This window comes from Pelodiscus sinensis, chromosome 2 (genome assembly GCF_052426305.1).
Source record: "Pelodiscus sinensis isolate ZL-2025 chromosome 2, ASM5242630v1, whole genome shotgun sequence".
Classification (NCBI taxonomy): Eukaryota; Metazoa; Chordata; order Testudines; family Trionychidae; genus Pelodiscus; species Pelodiscus sinensis.
In genome coordinates, this window is record NC_143053.1 from 197,404,351 (window position 1) to 197,423,773 (window position 19,423).

Here is a 19,423-nt window from a genome sequence, read left to right on the forward strand (position 1 = left end):
ACACCCACTGCCAAGAACTCATTTTGTAAGTTCTAGGGACTGAGGTTATTTTTCAAAGAGAGAGTCTCTGTGTGTAAAGGGAGGGCTGTGGTGGGGATGGAGGAGATTGGAGGAACTGCTGTACCTAGAAATGGTAAATGGGATGGCGAGGGAAACAATCCCATTTAAGCCTTTTTCTCACAAATACTGCACTATTAGGATGCATCTACACTGCAGGGCTTAACTCGAAATAATCTATGGAAATTGAGCTATGTCAATTGCATATCTTATTTCAAAATAGCTTATTTCGAAATAGGGAGCATCTACACAGCACTTATATCGAAATAGAGCACTCTTCCTCCGACTTCCCTTACTCCTTGTACAATGAGGGTTACAGGAGTCAGAGTAAGTAGTCCTCCAGTTTGACAGTATTTTGATACTGTTTTGAAATAACTGCCTGCTGTGTAGATGTGGACTAAATTATTTTGCAATAGCGCTAGTTATTTTGAAATAGTGTTGCAGTGTAGACTTACCGCTATAGTGCATGAACAGTAACTATTTAACAGCATAAAGAAATATGTTGTAAAACCAATTTACCAAGTTATGTGATGGCAGAAGATTTACTCAGGAAGAGATTTCCAAAATTCTCTCCATTAATACCCTCAGAAGTGGACAAAGTGAAGCAAAGTTGAACAAGCCTCTTTTCGGCAGGACTTACATAGCATTACACTCCCCGGATGTAACTTCACCTGAAGGTTAACAGACCTACCCTTACTCATCTGAAGAGGAGTATGCTATTTCCCCCTTTCAGTAACAGGAAATTACTTGCTTAATCTAAACTAAGATTACTGGGAAATCAGAGGACATGGAATTTCAGGAGGAGGACTAATTTAGAGCCTATTCAATATCACAGTCACACATTAATTTTTAGAAATATGTTGGGAAAGAATTTTCGGTCTCTTCTGCCAAAACTGATTTGTCTTTAGTCATAGAATAACACAATCCTAGGGCTGGAAGAGACCTCAAGAAGTTATCAAGTCCAGCCCTCTGCCCAAAGCAGGACCAATAGTAACTAAATCATCCCAGCCAGGACTTCATGAACTTGGGACTTAAAAACATCTAGTCCTACTTACAGAAATTGATTTTGACTCTGTATAGTTAACTTTGGTTTTAAGATTTCAGAAACAGTTTTATTTACCTTAGATACAACAGACAAGATGTTTTTCCACTTTAGTTTTCCTCTTTAACCTCTCAGCATTTCAATAGCTGTCTTTTGGTTAATGGTTTGCTTTGTGATAAGGCCTTTCTGAAAACTAGAGAGATGTTTGAGATTTCTGTCATTAGGAGAATCAGTTGTCCAAGTTCCACTTTGTGTTTGATTGAAACCAGCAAAAGCCTAGGAACCTTGCACCTGTCTTCATAAGGATAAATGCTAAGACCACCACCATAACAGCTATTTACATGTTCATGAACCAGTAAGAGCTTCTTGCTTTCAGTGTTGGCTGCAGACACACTAAACACAACTCTGCTCAGCATCAGCAGGATTATTCTCCCCCTTAAAGGTACTTACATGTTCTCATTTGATTTCTTTGGTTGAGTCTCATTAGATTGAAACCATCTCTTACCTGAAAACTGTATTACTAAATGCATTGTACGTTCGCTCCTTATTGAACTTAATTATAAATACTCTTTTTCTACAAGAAAGCTATACAGATTCACCTCTGCAGCACCTGCTTTTAACTATCTAGAAGTCTGGGAAGGAGAAATTGTATTTAAATATACAAAAGGCAGATTCTAACACTTAGATGGGAGCAAAGGGGTCCAAGTGCCTTTCACTTACAATAACCCTCTTATTACTCACTGAAGGTAAGAGGGATTCATTTACTCTTTTGCTTAACTGTCTACTGGAGGCAAACAGGGCTGTGATTGTTAGAAATCTACAGGTCCCCCTGGAAGTTCTTGGCTTTAAAATGAGGTAAGAATACTTCAGTCTCACTCTGTTTAAAAGAGGGTTTATCATACTGTGTAAGAGCAATAAAAAAGTCTTCTTACTCATATAACTGGGAAAGGATTGCCACTTATTTGGAAAAGCTACTGCAAAGGGGGAAGGTCTACCATAGAGGGACATAGGTTCCCTGGTGCTGAGGCTACAACATATTATATTCCTTTATGAATGAAATTGAGCATGTTCTAATCCTCTTCCTAGACCTTGGTTTATAAATGTTGATTACACAGCAGGAGGGCTAACTTGCCGCAGTACATTGTTTTAAATCCCCATGAAGTGTCCTTGACGTCTAATTTGGACCAAGAAAAATCTGCATTTCCACTTCAGCTTTATTTCATTAGTAAAACTCATCCCCATTTGCTTGAGCTGTTTTTGATCTAGAAAAGTATCTCCCACCCCCTAAAATAAGCAGCAGTGCTTGTCAGCTTCAGCCAGCCAGGATGTTGTTCCAGTCTAAAGTGCAGCAGGGTTCTGGGATTATTTTTGTTTCCAGAGTTCGGACTCCGAAGGAGAGAAAAGGTCCATCCCCCGTCCTGGGGTCATCGGGTCTCTGGGGAGAGATGGTTACTCCTAAGAAGGAGAGGCACCCAAAGTGTTTCCAAAGCAGCAGGTGTTTCCTCCTCTTGCCCACAGGGAGTCACGGCTCCCCAGCTGGTAGAGGAGCGAGAGCTGGTCGATTGGCTGCAGGAGCCAGTCTCGGTCCGACGGCGGCGGGTCGGCAGCTCACAGCCCCAGCTATTGCCTCTCTTCGGCAGGGTGGCCGGGCGCGCTGCCTTCGAACAGCTTGGGGCTTTCGGCCAGCAGGGGGGCTCGCACTTTGCGCTTCTCCTTGAAGCGGCCGGAGCGGGAGATCTTCAGGTTCCTACGGCTGCTAGCGCCGGGCTTCTCGCCGAGCTTGGGCTCGCTGCTGCTGAAGTTGGGCTGCTGGTTCTCCCGAGAGTCCGGGTCGGGGGGCGCCGGCGGCAGGGCGGGCTCGGCAGGGGGCGGCGGCGCTGCAGACACCGGCCCCTCTTTGACTTTTTTCCTGTTGCTGGTCAGCGCTTTCCACCAGGAGCCCGGGGCCGCGGGGCTGTCAGCCATCTTCTCCCGGCGCCCAGCCGCCGCCGCCGGGCAGCAGCGCTCGGCTCCGCTGGGCTGCGACCACGTGCCGGGCAGAGGCGGCTGCGGGGCGCTAGCGGCGCGGCTCCTGCGCGGGAGGAAGGAGAGGGAAAGACTGAGCTGCCGGAGAGCGGAGAAACGGGCCGGGCTGGGCAGTGGGAGAGGGCCCGAGACCAGGCTGGCAGGCAGCCTGCCCAGCTCTGAGTCACACACGCTGGGTGTTCTCTGCCCGGGGGCTGGCTCCGAGCCCGAACCTACCTGCTGACTAGGTGCCAGCCTTTGCCACAGGAACTGGGCCGGGCTTGGGAGCCCCGGCAGCCCTCGGTACCGGTGGGGGGACAGGACCTGCGAAAGTCTCAATGGGGTGAGCCGGCTCAGTGGAAGGGGTGGTGCTCTCCAGAGACACCTTTTACCCCAGCACTGGAAATAAGGCAAACCACGCAAGAGCTTGTTTCCCGAGTGTCTCCTCCTGCAGCTCTTGCACGGTCAAGCAACCCCCAGTGCAGTGAGCTCGTTAGGAATTAGGAACACGCGAGGCCTGCAGCCTGACCCCTATTTTGCAGGGACCTTTACATGGCCGTCGGGGCAGACTAGATAGGCGAGGGAATGAATCTCTTCTTATGAACCAACTCGTCTACCTGCCGAGCCCCTATCTCCTAGGATCAATAGGGCTGCAAAGCAAATGGGTCTGGCCCACAAAAGCTCATCACCTAATAAACCATCTTGTTCGTCTTTAAAGTGCTGCCTAGTCCTGTCCTTTGTTTCAGCTACCCCAGACTTACAGGGCTACATCTCTCTAGCACCACCAGACTGAGCATGGCCACGTCCCTGCTGTGCTCCCATAAACCCCAGAAGTTCCCACAGATGCACAAAGCCCCGCCATCCCTCCGATTTAAAGGACAAGGGTAAAACAGACGAAGACCGTTAACTAATCTAAACGCAAAGTAGTGAGGAGCCGAATACTCGTATTGAAGGCAATGGAAGCACCTGCTTTGGAGAGCGAACGCTACTACGAGCCGGGCGCCTGTGCGGGACCCTGGGAACTGGGGCCGGGAGAGGGGACTTTGCTTTAACTACACTTTTCACCCAGCCTGGCCGAGGTTTCGCCAGTGATCCTCCGCGCCAGGAGAGCGCAGCCAAAGGGCCGGTGCCAGCGCCGCTATTTCACAGGGCTGCAGCGCTCCAGTACTCCCCCCCCCCCCCCCGCGCACATACGCCCTGCACTGAATTCGGGACGGCCCCTTAGGCCCGGGTTTTAGCCAAGCCAAAGCTGCCCCGCCCCCCACGTGCAACTGAGCCCAGGCAAAGGCTGTTCCTGTCCGCGAGGGCGAAGTGCGCGCACGAGGGTGCCCCGAAGGGCTCCGCGCCCTGCTCTCCCTCCCAACGCCCAAGCCACCCGGGGGACCCGCTGCGGACAGCGCCCGCTCAATTGCAAGCGCCGCACCACGAGGCTCGCCTCTCGAGTGGCTACAAGGGCGCAGGGAGGCTCCTTGTTCGCCGGCTGGGGCAACCCGGGCACCAGCGAGGGTCGGAGGCGCTAGGAAGTGGCTGCATCTGTGGCGCTACCGCCCGGGCCCTGAGAAAGGTAGGCGCGGGGCTTCGCGGCCCCGGGAAGGGCGGCCCGTGTCCCGGGCCAGTCAGGAGCCTGCCAGGCGCGGCGGAGCCGCTAGTGGGTGCCACGAGACGAGGCCCTGAAGGGGCAGGTCAAAGTCTCTACCTGCCCCAGCGCTGCCTGGCGCCAGCAGGAGACACACGGGGCGCGCTGCGCTCACAACCCGGGGAGCCCGGCCAGGAAGGGCGCTGAGCTGCACGCGGGCCAGGAACCTGGCGGGAAGCAGGGCGAGGGGGGTGGCCCCCGGGCCGACCTCTCACCTGGCGGGGGCCGACGGCGCAACCTCCGCCCTGGAGCAGGTGGCCGGCTCCCCGGGGAGCTCCCACTGCCAATGCCACAGGCTGCTGCTCCCGCCCGCGCCGGGGGAGGGAGCCTGGGGCTGACCTTCAGGCGCCCGCCCGCCGGCTTTGCAAGCGAGCCTCCCTGGCGCTCCTTAAGCGGTCCGCTCAGGCAGCCTCCACCGGACAAGCCGCCCTGCACCTCTCCAGCCCCAGGGCCGGCCAAGGCAGGCTGCGGCGCGCGGAGGACGCTGCGTTTCAAGGGACACCTGGTTTGGCCCGCCCGCCTGGCTTTCTACAGCCTCGCCGGCCGCGTACCTAGCGCGCGGCAGGTGGAGGTGAGCCCATTGGCGCTCCCCCTCCCTGCGGGGAAGCTCATTGGCTTCGGCGCGCCAGGCGGGGTGGAACAGGAGCCGGGGGCAGAGGGAGGCTGCGGCTCGCGGGCTGCCTCCGTCACAACCCTGCCTCGGGGTTCGGAGCCGCCCCGCTGGGATCAGCGCCCCACGTGGGGAGAGAGTGCCCGGCCGCGGGTGGGAGCGGGGTGACACAAGAGGCCTGGAGCCCCATCTCCTGCCCCGGCCCGGTTGGCACTGCGGCTCAGTGGGCATCGCGCCAGCCCCAGGGACTGGGAAGACTTTTCCTCTCTTTTTAAAGCCGAAAGTTTGTTTTTAAAAGTAGAACCCCTGCCTCCTGCACCAAGTATCTATTGAATGAAAATGCACTTAGTTATTACAATGTATGTAACACACAAAGGCACTGTCCCTACCCTCAGGAACTCTCAGTCTCTGTCTTCACTACCTCATTATTTCGAAATAACAAGGTGAGCGTCCACACAGCAAACCCGAAATAACAGGCTTGATATTTCGAAATAACCCCTCATTCTACGAGGAATAACATCCATTTCAAAATTATTTCAAAATAACGGTAGTGTGGATGCTCAGCTGCTGTTATTACGAAATACAGGCCACCCCTGCACTTACGATCTAATTGGTTCCTGGAGAACCATCGTAAGTCAAGCCGTCGTAAGTCGAATCCTTATTTCCCATAGGCACAATGTTATAAATGGCGGTTCCATTCCTGGAAACCCATTTCATACCCTAAAAATACGAAAATTAACTATGGAAATGAAGGAAAACTAAACTAAATAGTTCAAATAAGGCATAAAAATAACTAAAAAGTTAACACTGATGTGGCAGAGACATGCACAGTTCAAGCAGCAGCTGCAGACTGGTGAGTCTGACTGACCTTGTGCGCTTTCTGTTTTGGGATGACGTGTGGAGTCTGTGTCATATGTCGTCGTAATGTGAGCTGCAGACATAAACGGGGGGGGGGAGGGTAGGAGCTATCTCGCATGAAAAAAATGGTCATAAATGGGGAGGGGATTGTAAGTCGGGTAGTTGTAGGTCGGGGGTCATTCAAAATAATGACTTTCCAGAGTCATTCAAAGTAATTACTCCCCAGTGCTTCCTGGGGCTCTAAGTAGAGATAGTGCGTCCACGTTAAGGGAGCTTGCCTCAGTCTTGTTTTGAGGCTTCCCTATAGTGTAGACGTGCTATTTTGAAATAGTTATTTCAAAATAAGCACGTAGTGTAGCTATACCCTTAGACTGTGGTTTTACAGTTCTTCAATTGGATCAATGTTAGCAGACCTTTGAAAGCCCCATTGATGGCAGTTGTAGATCTGAGGGCAGACTGAGATCAAGAGAAACTCAGGTGAGGGGTTTGAGAAGACAGAAAACACAAAATATTCATAGAATCATAGAATACTAGGACCTGAAGGGACCTCGAGCGGTCATCGAGTCCAGTCCCCTGCCCTCATAGCAGGACCAAATACTGTCTAGACCATCCCTGATAGACATTTATCTAACTACTCTTAAATATCTCCAGAGATGGAGATTCCACAATCTCCCTGGGCAATTTATTTCAGTGTTTGACTACACTGACAGTTAGGAACTTTTTCCTAATGTCCAATCTAAACCTCCCTTGCTGCAGTTTAAGCCCATTGCTTCTTGTTCTATCCCCAGAGGCCAAGATGAACAAGTTTTCTCCCTCCTCCTTATGACACCCTTTTAGATATCTGAAAACTGCTATCATGTCCCCCCTCAATTTTCTCTTTTCTAAACTAAACAAACCCAATTCCTTCAGTCTTCCCTCATAGGCCATGTTCTCTAGACCTTTAATCATTCTCGTTGCTCTTCTCTGGACCCTCTCCAATTTATCCACATCTTTCTTGAAATGCGGTGTCCAGAATTGGACACAATACTCCAATTGAGGCCTAACCAGCGCAGAGTAGAGCAGAAGAATGACTTCTCATGTCTTGCTCACAACACACGTGTTAATGCATCCCAGAATCATGTTTGCTTTCTTTGCAACAGCATCACACTGCTGACTCATATTCAGCTTGTGGTCCACTATAACCCCTAGATCCCTTTCTGCCGTACTCCTTCCCAGACAGTCGCTTCCCATTCTGTATGCATGAAACTGATTGTTCCTTCCTAAGTGGAGCACTTTGCATTTGTCTTTATTAAACTTTATTAAACTCAGACCATTTCTCCAATTTGTCCAGGTCATTTTGAATTATGATCCTATCCTCCAGATTAGTCGCAATCCCTCCCAGGTTGGTATCATCTTCAAACTTAATAAGCGTACTTTCTATGCCAATATCTAAATCATTGATGAAGATATTGAACAGAGCCGGTCCCAAAACAGACCCCTGCGGAACCCGACTTGTTATGCCTTTCCAGCAGGATTGTGAACCATTAATAACTACTCTCTGAGTACGGTTATCCAGCCAGTTATGCACCCACCTTATAGTAGCCCCATCTAAGTTGTATTTACCTAGTTTCTTGATAAGAATATCATACGAGACCATATCAAACGTCTTACGAAAGTCTAGGTATACCACATCCACTGCTTCTCCTTTATCCACAAGACTCGTTATCCCATTAAAGAAAGCTATCAGATTGGTTTGACATGATTTGTTCTTTACAAATCCATGGTGGCTGTTCCCTATCACCTTGCCGCTTTCCAAGTGTTTACAGATTATTTCCTTAATTACTTGCTCCATTATCTTTCCTGGCACAGAAGTTAAACTAACTGGTCTGTAGTTTCCTGGGTTATTCTTATTTCCCATTTTATAGATGGGCACTATATTTGCCCTTTTCCAGTCCTCTGGAATCTCTCCTGTCTCCCATGGTTTTCCAAAGATGATCGCTAGAGGCTCAGATAACTCCTCTATCAGCTCCTTGAGTATTCTAGGATGCATTTCATCAGGCCATGGTGACTGCAGGCATCTAACTTTTCTAGGTGATTTTTAACTTGTTCTTTTTAAATTTTACCTTCTAAAACAACCCTCTTCGCACTAGCATTCACTATGTTAGGCATTCCTACAGACTTCTCTGTGAAGACCGAAACAAAGAAGTCATTGAGCATCTCTGCCATTTCCAAGTTTCCTGTTACTGTTTCTCCCTCCTCACTGACCAGTGGGCCTACCCTCTCCTTGATCTTCTTCTTGCTTCTAATGTATTTATAAAACATCTTGTTTCCCTTTATTCCCATAGCTAGTTTGAGCTCATTCTGTGCCTTTCCTTTCTAATCTTGCCCCTGCATTCCTGTGCTGTTTGCCTATATTCATCCTTTGTAAATTGTCCTACTTTCCATTTTTTATATGACTCCTTTTTTATTTTTAGATCATGCAAGTTCTCGTGGTTAAGCCAAGGCGGTCCTTTGCTGTATTTTCTATCTTTCCGACACATTGGAATAGCTTGCTTTTGGGCCCTTAACAATGTCCCTTTGGAAAACTGCCAACTCTCCTCAGTTGTTTTTCCCCTCCGTCTCGATTCCCATGGGACGTTACCTACCAGCTCTCTGAGCTTATCAAAATCCTCCTTCCTGAAATCCATTGTCTCTATTTTGCTGTTCTCCCTTCTACCCTTCCTTAGAATTGTGAACTCTATGATTTCATGATCACTTTCACCCAAGCTGCCTTCCACTTTCAAGTTCTCAACCAGTTCCTCCCTATTTGTTAGGATCAAATCTAGATCAGCTTCCCCCTGGTAGCTTTTTCAACCTTCTGAAATAAAAAGTTGTCTCCAATGCAGTCCAAGGACTTATTGGATAGTCTGTGTCCCGCAGTGTTATTTTCCCAACATATATCTGGATAGTTGAAGTCCCCCATCACCACCAAATCTTGGGCTTTGGATGATTTTGTTAGTTGTTTAAAAAAAGCCTCATCCACTTCTTCCACCTGGGTAGGTGGCCTGTAGTAGACTCCTAGCATGACATCACCCTTGTTTTTAATCCTTTTTAGCCTAACCCAGAGACTCTCAACACTTCCGTCTCCTATGTCCATCTCCACCTCACTCCAAGGCTACGTCTACACTGGCCCCTTTTCCAGAAGGGGCATGTTAATTTCAGCTATCGTAATAGGGAAATCCGCGGGGGATTTAAATATCCCCCGCGGCATTTAAATAAAAATGTCCGCCGCTTTTTTCCGGCTTTTAGAAAAGCCGGAAAAGAGCGTCTACACTGGCCCCGATCCTCCGGAAAAAGCGCCCTTTTCCGGAGGATCTTATTCTTACTTTGAAGTAGGAATAAGATCCTCCGGAAAAGGGCACTTTTTCTGGAGGATTGGGGCCAGTGTAGATGCTCTTTTCCGGCTTTTCTAAAAGCCGGAAAAAAGCGGCGGACATTTTTATTTAAATGCCGCGGGGGATATTTAAATCCCCCGCGGATTTCCCTATTACGATAGCTGAAATTAACATGCCCCTCCGGAAAAGGGGCCAGTGTAGACGTAGCCCAAGTGTGTTCATTTTTAATGTATACGGCAACACCTCCTCCCTTTTTTCCCTGTCTATCCTTCCTGAGCGAGCTGTACCCTTCCATACAAACATTCCATTTGTGTGTATTATCCCACCAAGTTTCTGTGATGCCAACAATGTCATAAATTGTACTTATTTATTAGCACTTCCAGTTCTTCCTGCTTATTTCCCACACTTCTCGCATTTGTATATAGGCATCTAAGATCCTGATTAGACCTTGCCTCCTAGTTTTGCCCTGACCCTCCTTTCTTTCTGCCATTATAGCCCACGCTCCCTCCCATTTCTGACCCATCTCTCAGGTCTCCATGTTCTCCTCTTACCTGTGTGCTTTGCTCACCTGTCCCTGTCAAACCTAGTTTAAAGCCCTTCTCACTAGGTTAGCCAGTCTGTGTCCAAATAGGGTCTTCCCCCTCCTCGAAAGATGGACACCATCCCTGCTTAGCAGTCCTTCCTGGAATAGCATCCCATGGTCGAGGAAGCCAAAGCCTTCCTGGAGACACCATCTTCGCAGCCAGGCATTCACCTCCAGGATGCACCTGTCTCTGCCTGGGCTCCTACCTTTGACAGGAAGGGTCGAAGAGAATACCACCTACGCTCCAAACTCCTTCACCCGTACTCCCAGAGCCTGTAGTCACTCTTGATCCGCTCAGTGTCACACCTTGCAGTATCATTTGTGCCCACATGGATGAGTAGCATGGAGTAGTAGTCAGAGGGCCAAATAATCCTTGACAATGCCTCCGTAACATCTCAGATACGGGCCCCCGGCAGACAGCATACCTCTCGAGATGAAATGTCAGGGCGACATGTGGGCACCTCCGTCCCCCTCAGAAGAGAGTCTCTGACCACTACTACCCTATGTTTCCCATTTGCAGTGGTGGCAGCAGACCTCCCAGCCTTGGAGGTACGGGGCTTCTCCTCCTCTGGTGTAGGGGGTGATTGCTTATCTCCTCTATAAAGAAGAGCATAATGGTTTCCTAGTACCATGGCGGGAGGGTTCGGAGCAGGGGCAGAGCAGTGCCTGCTGCCAGAAGTAACCAGCTGCCACTGTCCACCCTGAGCCATCTCCTCCTCCACCAGTGGTGTGTCCACAGTCCTGTGTACCGGGACAGCTACCTCAGCTGTCTCCTCATGAACACAGTCCAGGAATTTCTCATGGATGCAGGTGCTCCTCAACCTAGCCACCTCCTCCTGTAGCTCTTGTAGTATTAAATACAAATACTATTTTTGGGTTAAATTTCTGCTAAGTCCCAATGCCTATTTCTAACTGATTGACATATTTCTTGTAGGCATCATAACAAAAGTGTATTTTAGAAAAAGGAATTGAAGAAGAAGAGGGTAGTTGCCTTACGGCTTAGGTCAGGTGAGGTGCTCTATGGGTATATAACAAAACACTTGATGACTACTAGCAAGGGACATTGTGTGTTGTTAGCTAAATTATCCCAATCGCGGGAGATCCTAGCCAGCTTTACAAAGGTATTGTATGCATGCACATGACATGCTTTCCCACAAAAAAATTATATGTTTTAGTTTTGAAGAAAAGAATAATTATCTCTAACCATTCACTCTCGTTCTTTAAAAAATGCTACACTTAATACCCCCAAAATAAAACAAAGCAGAGAAGGTGGGAGATAGGTTGTAAGGTGCTATATAATCTTGGGTAAGAAATTGGTGTGCACCTCAGTTTACTCAGCAGGAAAATGGAAATTATCTATACCACTGGGATCAATTAATCAATGATTGTCTTCTGAGTATTATCTATGTCACTGTCACCATGTACTGAATTAGACCCATGTTAATAGGCCACACTAAAACTAATGGGAAGGAGAAAAATTGCTAGAAATCACATTTGACAGCAGTAGGCTTAGTAGAGACATATTATCCTACTCTTTAAAATGGTAGTAATAGGAAGCTTGTGTAGACTGTCATCCATTGGTAAAAAACTGGAAGAAGCTTAGCTGTATGGGTTGACTTGGTTTTAGTCTCTCTTCTGCAGCAGCAGTCTGGTTATTTTCCTTGTCAGCCTTTGATTCTCCCCACCTCTTACTATCCTGCCCATGTGACACCTTTGGTGGGACTCATTAGGCTCTGATTCTTCCAACATTTACACACATGCTTAAGTTTATTACTGTGAGCAGTCCCAATGATTTAATGTACTTGCCTAATTGTTATAAGGAACAGGGTCATGGTAAAGGGGAATATGTCATGTAGCACGTCTGTCCCTTGTCCTCCCCATTCAGACTGTTCGCCTCTCTTATTGTCAATATCGATCATATTGAAGAGTTTGTGACTGCTGCATGGTAGCATCGAATATTAACTTGCAGCCCATTTCTCTTCTGCACAGGTTCCCCATATGATTTTGTGCTTGATTAAGGCTCATTTGCTCCCCTCACTGCCCATCAGTATAAGGCATGTGGACATTAATGAGTATGTATTAATGAGGGAGAGGTGCAACAGTCAGATTCTAAGTATGTACATTTAATCCTTTATAAAATGCTCCCTATAAAAGAGACTCTCCCCTTAAGTAAACTACATATCAACCATTGCACTGGATCTTAGCAATCAATCAACAACTAACCTGTGTGCAGGATCATGCTTTTGAGCTCTATCAGACCAGTTTCAGGGTCAAGAGCCTTCCAGTGAAAATATTTTACTCCCAGTCCCTGGGCATTCAGATAGAGAACCTGATCATTATAGTATATTAATATAATTGACCAATAATAATGGTTTGCATACCTTTCTCAGAGAAATTATGAAATGGTACTTTTCTTAGTCTATGATTATTATGGGCCTGAATTATTAAATTCAGTTAAATATTTAAATTTACTCAAAATTCAGTTATTTATACCAGGGATTTTTGATTCATTTATATACATTTTAGAAACAGACCTGAAAAAGAGGTCATTCTTGAGAAAGATATATATATATATGTATACACACACACACACACACACACACACACACACACACACACACACACACACACGTATATTTGTTAGTCTCTAAAGCTACATCTACACTGCCAGCTTCTTGCGCAAAAGCTTGCCGGGTGTCTACACTGCACACGCATTCTTGCGCAAGTAAATTTACAGTCTGGTGTCGGAAAACAGGGCTTCTTCCGGAAGAGTTATTCCTCTCCCCACGAGGAATAAGCCCTCTTGCGCAAGAGCTCTTGCACAAGAGGGCAGTACAGGCAGTCCCCGGGTTACGTCAGTCCGACTTAAGTCGGACCCCTAGTTTCGAACCGGGGGGGGGGACCTGCTAGTGCGGGGTGCCTCCCCCATTGTCGCCACCTCCAGCGGCGCGGGGGGCGCTTCCCCCCAGCAGACCAGGGAGACGCGGAGCTAGCACCCCCCCCCCCCCAGCAGACCAGGGAGACGTGGAGCGGCTTTTCTCGCCGTGGAGGATGCGGGCAGCGGGACCACTGAGATGTGCCGCGGTCCCGCCGCCCGCGTCCTCCGCAGCGAGAAAAGCCGCTCCGCGTCTCCCTGGTCTGTTGGGGGGGGGGGTGGCGCAGCCTGGGGTAGAGCAGCTGGGGGGCTGCCGGGTTGGTCCCACAGCGCCGAGGTGCGGTGCTACTGGACCTACCCGGCAGCGCCCCAGCTGCTCTGTCCCAGGCGTCCAGATTCAGCCGCTGTTGAAACTGATCAGCGGCTGATTCCAGGAAGTCCGGGGCAGAGCAGCTCTGCCTCGGGCTTCCTGTAGTCAGCCGCTGGTCAGTTTCAGCAGCGGCTGACTTGGGAACACCTGGGGCAGAGCAGCTGGAGTGCTGCCGGGTTGGTCCAGTAGCGCCGAGGAGCGCCGCTGCGGGACCAACCCAGCAGCACCCCAGCTGCTCTGCCCCAAGCGTGTCCGATTCAGCCGCTGCTGGTCAGTTTCAACAGCGGCTGAATCTGGATGCCAGTTCCGACTTACATACAAATTCAACTTAAGAACAAACCTACAGTCCCTATCTTGTACGTAACCCGGGGACTGCCTGTATAGACAAGCAACATGAATTTCTTGCGCAAGAAACCCCTATGGCTAAAATGGCCATCAGAGCTTTCTTGCACAAGAGAGCATCCACACTGCCATAGACACTCTTGCACAAAAGCACATCTCTTGCGCAAAAGCACATGCCAGTGTAGATGCGCTCTTGTGGAAGACTTTTTGCGCAAGAACTCTTCTGCAAAACAATTCTTGCGCAAGAAGCTGCCAGTGTACATACCTAAGGGTACATCTACTCAGCAGGGCTAAAGTCAAATTAAGCTAAGCAACTTCAGTTATGTCAATTGCATATCTTAAGTCAAAATAGCTTAATTCAGCTTTTGGCGCTGTCTACACAGCAGGAAGTTGAAGGAAGAATACTCTTCCTTCAACTTCCCATACTCTTCGTAAAATGAGGGTTACTATGAGTTGGAGTAAGAAGTCCTCTGGCTTGATATTATTTCAAAATAAAGGCTTGTAGTGCAGATGCGCACTATGTTATTTTGAAATAATATTAGTTATTCCAAAATAATGCTGCTGTGTAGATGTACCCTAAGATGCCACTGGACTACTCATTATTTTTAAAGTTACAGACTAACACAGATACCTCTCTGAGACTTTTATACATGCTGTCTGAAATTCTCTATTAAGTTTTGAGACACATACTCTTCTGTTGCACGGGGCTGAGAAGGAAGTAAAATTTGTGTGCCTTTGTGACTGGTTGCATGTCTGGCCAAAAGAACATTAAACTTTTTGTGCATTTGAAAGTCATCAGTGAAGATCAGAGTCACAAGATACTGATTGACCCAAGATTGCTAAGGAGGTTAGTGTTTACATAGAAACAGCCTTCTTTGAAAGTGAAAACTTCACATGCTGCTGCTATCTGAGTCAGCATTTTGAAAGAGAACAGTATTTGCTAATTGTGCGGTCAGAGAGCATTTTCTCTTTGCAGTGAGTCAGCATGTGTCATGTTATTGGGTTTTAATGAGAGCAGGCAAATCATTGTTGCACCCAGTAATGTATGGTTGCCCCAAATTCGGTGCAAAGTGGACCATGTAAAGTGTCAAACGAAAGCTCGTACTATGCTGACACTGGCTAGGATACTCGTGTACTTGTACAATCTGTGTGTGTACAGTTATGAATATGGGCTTTGTATTTATATTTTAAATGTTTTCTTCTGGGAGCGGTGGTTGCTTGATACTGCATGGACAATGGCTCTTTGACAATGTTGCCAATTGACACCCGAGGAGCATACAGTGGCCCCTTGCCTGAGAACACACCTGGGGACTACATGGCTCCTTGCCTAAAAAGGAAAGAAACCGGTTTGTGGCTCATGTGATCAGCCCATTTTAGGAGGCACCTGCACCCAGGAGAGGAATGTTTTTTCCTTGCGCATGAGATGGATTATAAAAGTATTGTGAGGGTTCCTCCATCTGGCCTTCACTCTTGCCCTCTGCTCCAGAAGCACCACTGGTAAGGACAGAGGATGCAGAAGGATTTGCCGACCCATCCTGACATAGGATGTACTCCAGAGACTTTTAAGTTGACAGTTTGTTACATCTCTGCTAAGAGCCTGCATCAAGAACTTGGTGATTGATGTATGTAAAGTATTCTCCTTAACAATCTCACGTTCAACCTTTTCTTTCTCTTATTAACAAACCTTTTTGATTTTAGATTCTAAATGATTGACACAGCATGCTCTTTTGGGTAAGATCCCAGGTATAAATTGACCTGTGGGACTGTGGCTAGTCCTTTAGGAGTAGTAGAACCTGTTTGGAGTTGGTGAGATTGGGTTTTATAACCTCTCACCTGTGTAAGGAATGGTGCTGGCTGCGGCATGGGAAACACTGGAGTGTCTAAGGGCTTTTGCTTTTGAGAATTCTTGCTGGCTAGAGTGGCAGCTGAAGTGCTCTGCATGACAGATTTGGTGCCTTATAGGGAAAGTCCCCAGTCTTGGGCTGTAAGTAACCCTGGTTTTAAGCAATTCACCCTGATCTGACACTCTCAGCAGTGCCCAGACTAACCTCGTATATTACTGTTGCAGAGTTCATCTAAGAGAAATAGGAAAGTAACTGACACCTTATTCTTTTAATATATGTTACCCCGATGCTATAGTAATGTAACTAGATTTAACTGGATAGGAAAAAGGGTAATTCCTGCCCCTTCTTTGTGGGCTTATGGGACCACTTGGGGGACAAGCAGGATTCTCAAGGCTTTTGCTAGAGCTCTGCATCCTACATATTCTATAGAATAAAACTCTAAAGGGCTCCCCTATGCTTCAGCATGGCACTTAGGTATGGCTAGTGGATCCAGAGCGATGGCCATACCTTCCACATTGAGTTGGGGATGCAACAAGCTGCTAGGGAGTTACTGTAGCCCCTAGGATGCAGCAGTAGCTGTGGGGAGGCTCTGTGGGCTAGGAGTATTCCTTCTCCCCAAAAGACTCCCCTGCGCACACTCCTAGCTACATGGGCTGTGGGCAGTGTTGCGGATTTTGCTTCAGGGAATCGGAGTGATTCATATTCTGGTGAGGAGGATATAAGTGTTATAGCAGATTGGACATATCACCTACCATCTTCTGGGATTTGTCCACTGTCTCTTGAGTTGCAATAACTTCCTCACCATCTTGGCATATACAGTTGTGATGTGACATCTTTTAGCCCACTTGGCGGGTCAATGCTCCTAGCAGGACAGGCAATTTTAAAGAAAGATTTGACATCATATTTCTCTTTGTAACCAATATGTCACAGGGTCCTTTATCTTTCCAGCTGTGCCTCAATTTCCACTCTAATCTGTAGTCTTTCTCACAAGAGGAGCGATTAGAGAGTAGGATTTCACACTGTTTTACTGGACTCATGGCACCAGTTCATTCAAGATTGGAAGAGGTGAAGCAGCCAGAAGGTAGGATTGCAGACCTTTGCTCAACTTTCCTCCAACTAAACAATCATCAGTAAAACAGAGCTCTCTTAACAACAAAATCCTACCTCACTGAAAAGAAATAAAGGAAGATTGTCACATTCACACTTTTGTATGCAAGTGAGTAGAATAGAAGTTGCTTTGGTGTCACTATTATATGGTGTGTACAGCTGACTGGGTTGATATTCTGCTTCTCTGCTTACCAAGAATGGAAATTTGGTGACAAAACGCAGTAAAGAAGTTGCAGAAGTATGTGTACCCCACAAGTTCAAGACTCTTAACAGTAAAACTAGTTTTGAGTTTTAAAAATAATGAACTTTTCAACAATGTGGGAGGACTGATAAATTGATTGGTTTGTTTGTTTCCTAGGTGCCCATATGGTCAAAATGAAAAACACCAGAACTCTTAACACATTTAATGGGATTTTTCTTCCATTTATACTATCATAAATTACAAAGCATTTTTCACTTCACAAAATAAAACCATTTCCAGATCATTTTTATGACAGTATTTAGTACAGAACTTAAAACAAATAAACCTGTACAATTTAGGCGGATCTATAGTAGTATCAGCAAATCAGAACTATTTAACATCTGCTGTGCAATCTGGGTTAATATATCTAGCCCTTGAAAATTTCTCTAAAGATCAAAAAATTTACAGTATTCCATCCCCTTCATTACCATAGTTATACACAATTTTCAATTTGAATAGAAAGCTGTGCTCCCTGAAATAATTCAGAAAACAATATCACTGAGTTACCAAATATGTGATCCATACAATCACAAGGAGATACAGCTTTTCATACATAAAATTCAGTTTGGTAGTAAAGTATGCCGCCTGTCTATGTTTTTAGAAAAATTTCATGCTAATAAACCATTTTAATATTAGAAATATGTTTGTTAGATTATGAACCATATTGATCAATATTTGCTAAGGGAGGAAAATCAAAGATTTGGTAATAATTAAATTTACCAACTCCCATACTTCTTACACATTGTTGTTTTTAAAAAACAAACCATCAGGAAACATATTCAAGAGAAACACTCACATTTTCGGCAGATTTACTGTACATTTATAAATACAGAAACATGACAAACAAATTGCTTTTTACAAAAAAACTATAATTAAGCAAAACAAAAGTGCTAACTTTTTAACAAGGCCAGAAAATATCCAGTGTCCCAGCATCACTTAACTTACACATTACTGTACTCCAAGAAACATCTGGCACATGAAACTGATACTACCACCAGACTTCTGAAAACTTGTAACACCACATTTTGTACGGGAGAAAAGAAAATAAGACTATACTTGTTAGAAAATACCAAATGACTAAAAATGTACTATGCAATCTTAGAATGCCTAAAATATAAACAAAAGTCTAAAGAAAGGTAGAATACATATTAAAAAAAACTTCCTTTCAAAGCATTTGCAATAAAAGAGGTATGTCAGGATAATACTGCACAATTGGTAAACGTTTTCAGTATATTGTAGGCAAAAATGCAGGAGAAGATATATGGAAAATAATGCATCACATTGAAATGTTTGCTAAAATAAAATGCCATTCTAGCAGCTAATTAAAGTAAATGATCTTCATAATATAGGATTTGTTTCACAATTGACATATATAATTATGTCTTACAGAGTGGGTAAATGTATAGCTGTATACAAGTAATATTGAGTAAGTACCATTTTGCTTCTCTAACCATATTAAAATATGTTTTGTGTTCTTTAAGTTAGTAAAATTGTTTGCAACTTCTCAAAACAAATATACATATGAGGCAAGGCAAAAGATACAAGATAGAAGGATTTTTTCTGACTTTTTTTTCCCTAAAAAAGAGGCGTATGTCTATAAGACATAGGCTTTATTAAACATTTTGGCATTCATCTGCAATGTTGCAGAAACTGAAGTGCAGCCCAGGAACTCTCTCTTCCTTTTTAACTATAAAGAAATGTTGCTTTGAAATTATTAGTTTAAAGGAAAACCAACTGACTATGCAGTTACTTCTTCATTGTTTAGAACAAAACATCTTCATTTTCTATTAAAATTTGCACAATTAGCTTCTGGTACCGCATGTCATTCAGGGTAGTGAGAGTACTGTCCTCTGGGGGTCTCATTAAAGTAGGTCCAAACACTATTCCCAGGTTTTCAGCATTCATAAAATTCTCCTTTTCATTCACGGTAACTCTAAAGTAGGAAAAAATAAAATTTGTAAGTAGCAATTTCCTCATTAGACAAATCTAATATATAGGAACATTATTTTATGGGACTATTTTGGTTGAAACAATGGCATTCATGCAACATACAATCTTGGTTACACTTTAGTGATTGTAATCTCCCTAGAGTGACAGACACAGCAATTACAGTGTAATTTCACTGGGGCTCTAAATGCTACTTATTCATATAACTGGAAGATTCACCACAAAACTGATAACTCCAGTATAAATACAATGTAGTTGCCATATGCAGATTTTTAAAATATGTATTAGGAATAACACTGAAATGATTCCACCATGTGGCTAGAATAAATTAGTAGCAATTATTTTTATCAAAAAGAATAATTACCGGGTAATTACAATGCAAACAAAGGCCCCACAGTAATTATGGTCCTTTGAGATGTTGTATTCAGTGTGGATCCCACCGTTGGTGCACGTGATGCCCAGGCATGTACAACAGGAATATATTTGAACAGCAGGGTCTGTCAAGGCCATACACAAGCCCTGTGCCTTCTGGTCTTTCCTCAAGAGCATAAAGG

General features: G+C 45.7%; 2 protein-coding genes and 1 long non-coding RNA gene across 8 annotated transcripts in view; 1 reads left to right on the top strand and 2 right to left on the bottom strand.

Annotated features, from left to right (window-relative positions):
• Positions 1-580: 580 nt before the first annotated feature.
• Positions 581-5,868, bottom strand: PRR15 (proline rich 15). 6 transcript variants are annotated; one of them, XM_075922142.2, is made up of 3 exons: positions 4,955-5,085; positions 3,341-3,427; positions 581-3,170 (listed from the first exon to the last, which is right to left on the bottom strand). In XM_075922142.2, the coding sequence occupies exon 3, from the start codon at positions 3,062-3,064 to the stop codon at positions 2,720-2,722; it is 345 nt and encodes a 114-aa protein (XP_075778257.1). In that variant the 5' UTR covers positions 3,065-3,170; positions 3,341-3,427; positions 4,955-5,085; the 3' UTR covers positions 581-2,719. The 6 variants fall into 6 exon arrangements, 5 of the variants coding, with proteins under 5 accessions (XP_075778257.1, XP_075778258.1, XP_075778260.1 ...); XM_075922143.2 differs by having other exon boundaries at positions 3,341-3,502; positions 4,955-5,080; XM_075922145.2 differs by lacking the exon at positions 4,955-5,085 and adding an exon at positions 4,800-4,818.
• LOC149525414 (uncharacterized) overlaps positions 4,476-19,423 on the top strand; it is a 168,754-nt gene continuing 153,806 nt past the window's right edge. The window contains exon 1 of the long non-coding RNA XR_016348948.1: positions 4,476-4,667. This is a non-coding gene — a long non-coding RNA (uncharacterized LOC149525414). The remainder of the gene's footprint in view (positions 4,668-19,423) is intronic.
• CHN2 (chimerin 2) overlaps positions 17,071-19,423 on the bottom strand; it is a 193,648-nt gene continuing 191,295 nt past the window's right edge. The window contains exon 13 of the mRNA XM_075922141.2: positions 17,071-18,855. Within this exon, the coding sequence (XP_075778256.1) occupies positions 18,684-18,855 (172 nt within the window). The 3' untranslated portion in view covers positions 17,071-18,683. The remainder of the gene's footprint in view (positions 18,856-19,423) is intronic.

What these genes read in the sequence shown, in the direction of transcription:
- PRR15 (XM_075922146.2), bottom strand. Translation starts at nt 3,064, where the DNA reads ATGGCTGACAGCCCCGCGGCCCCGGGCTCCTGGTGGAAAGCGCTGACC.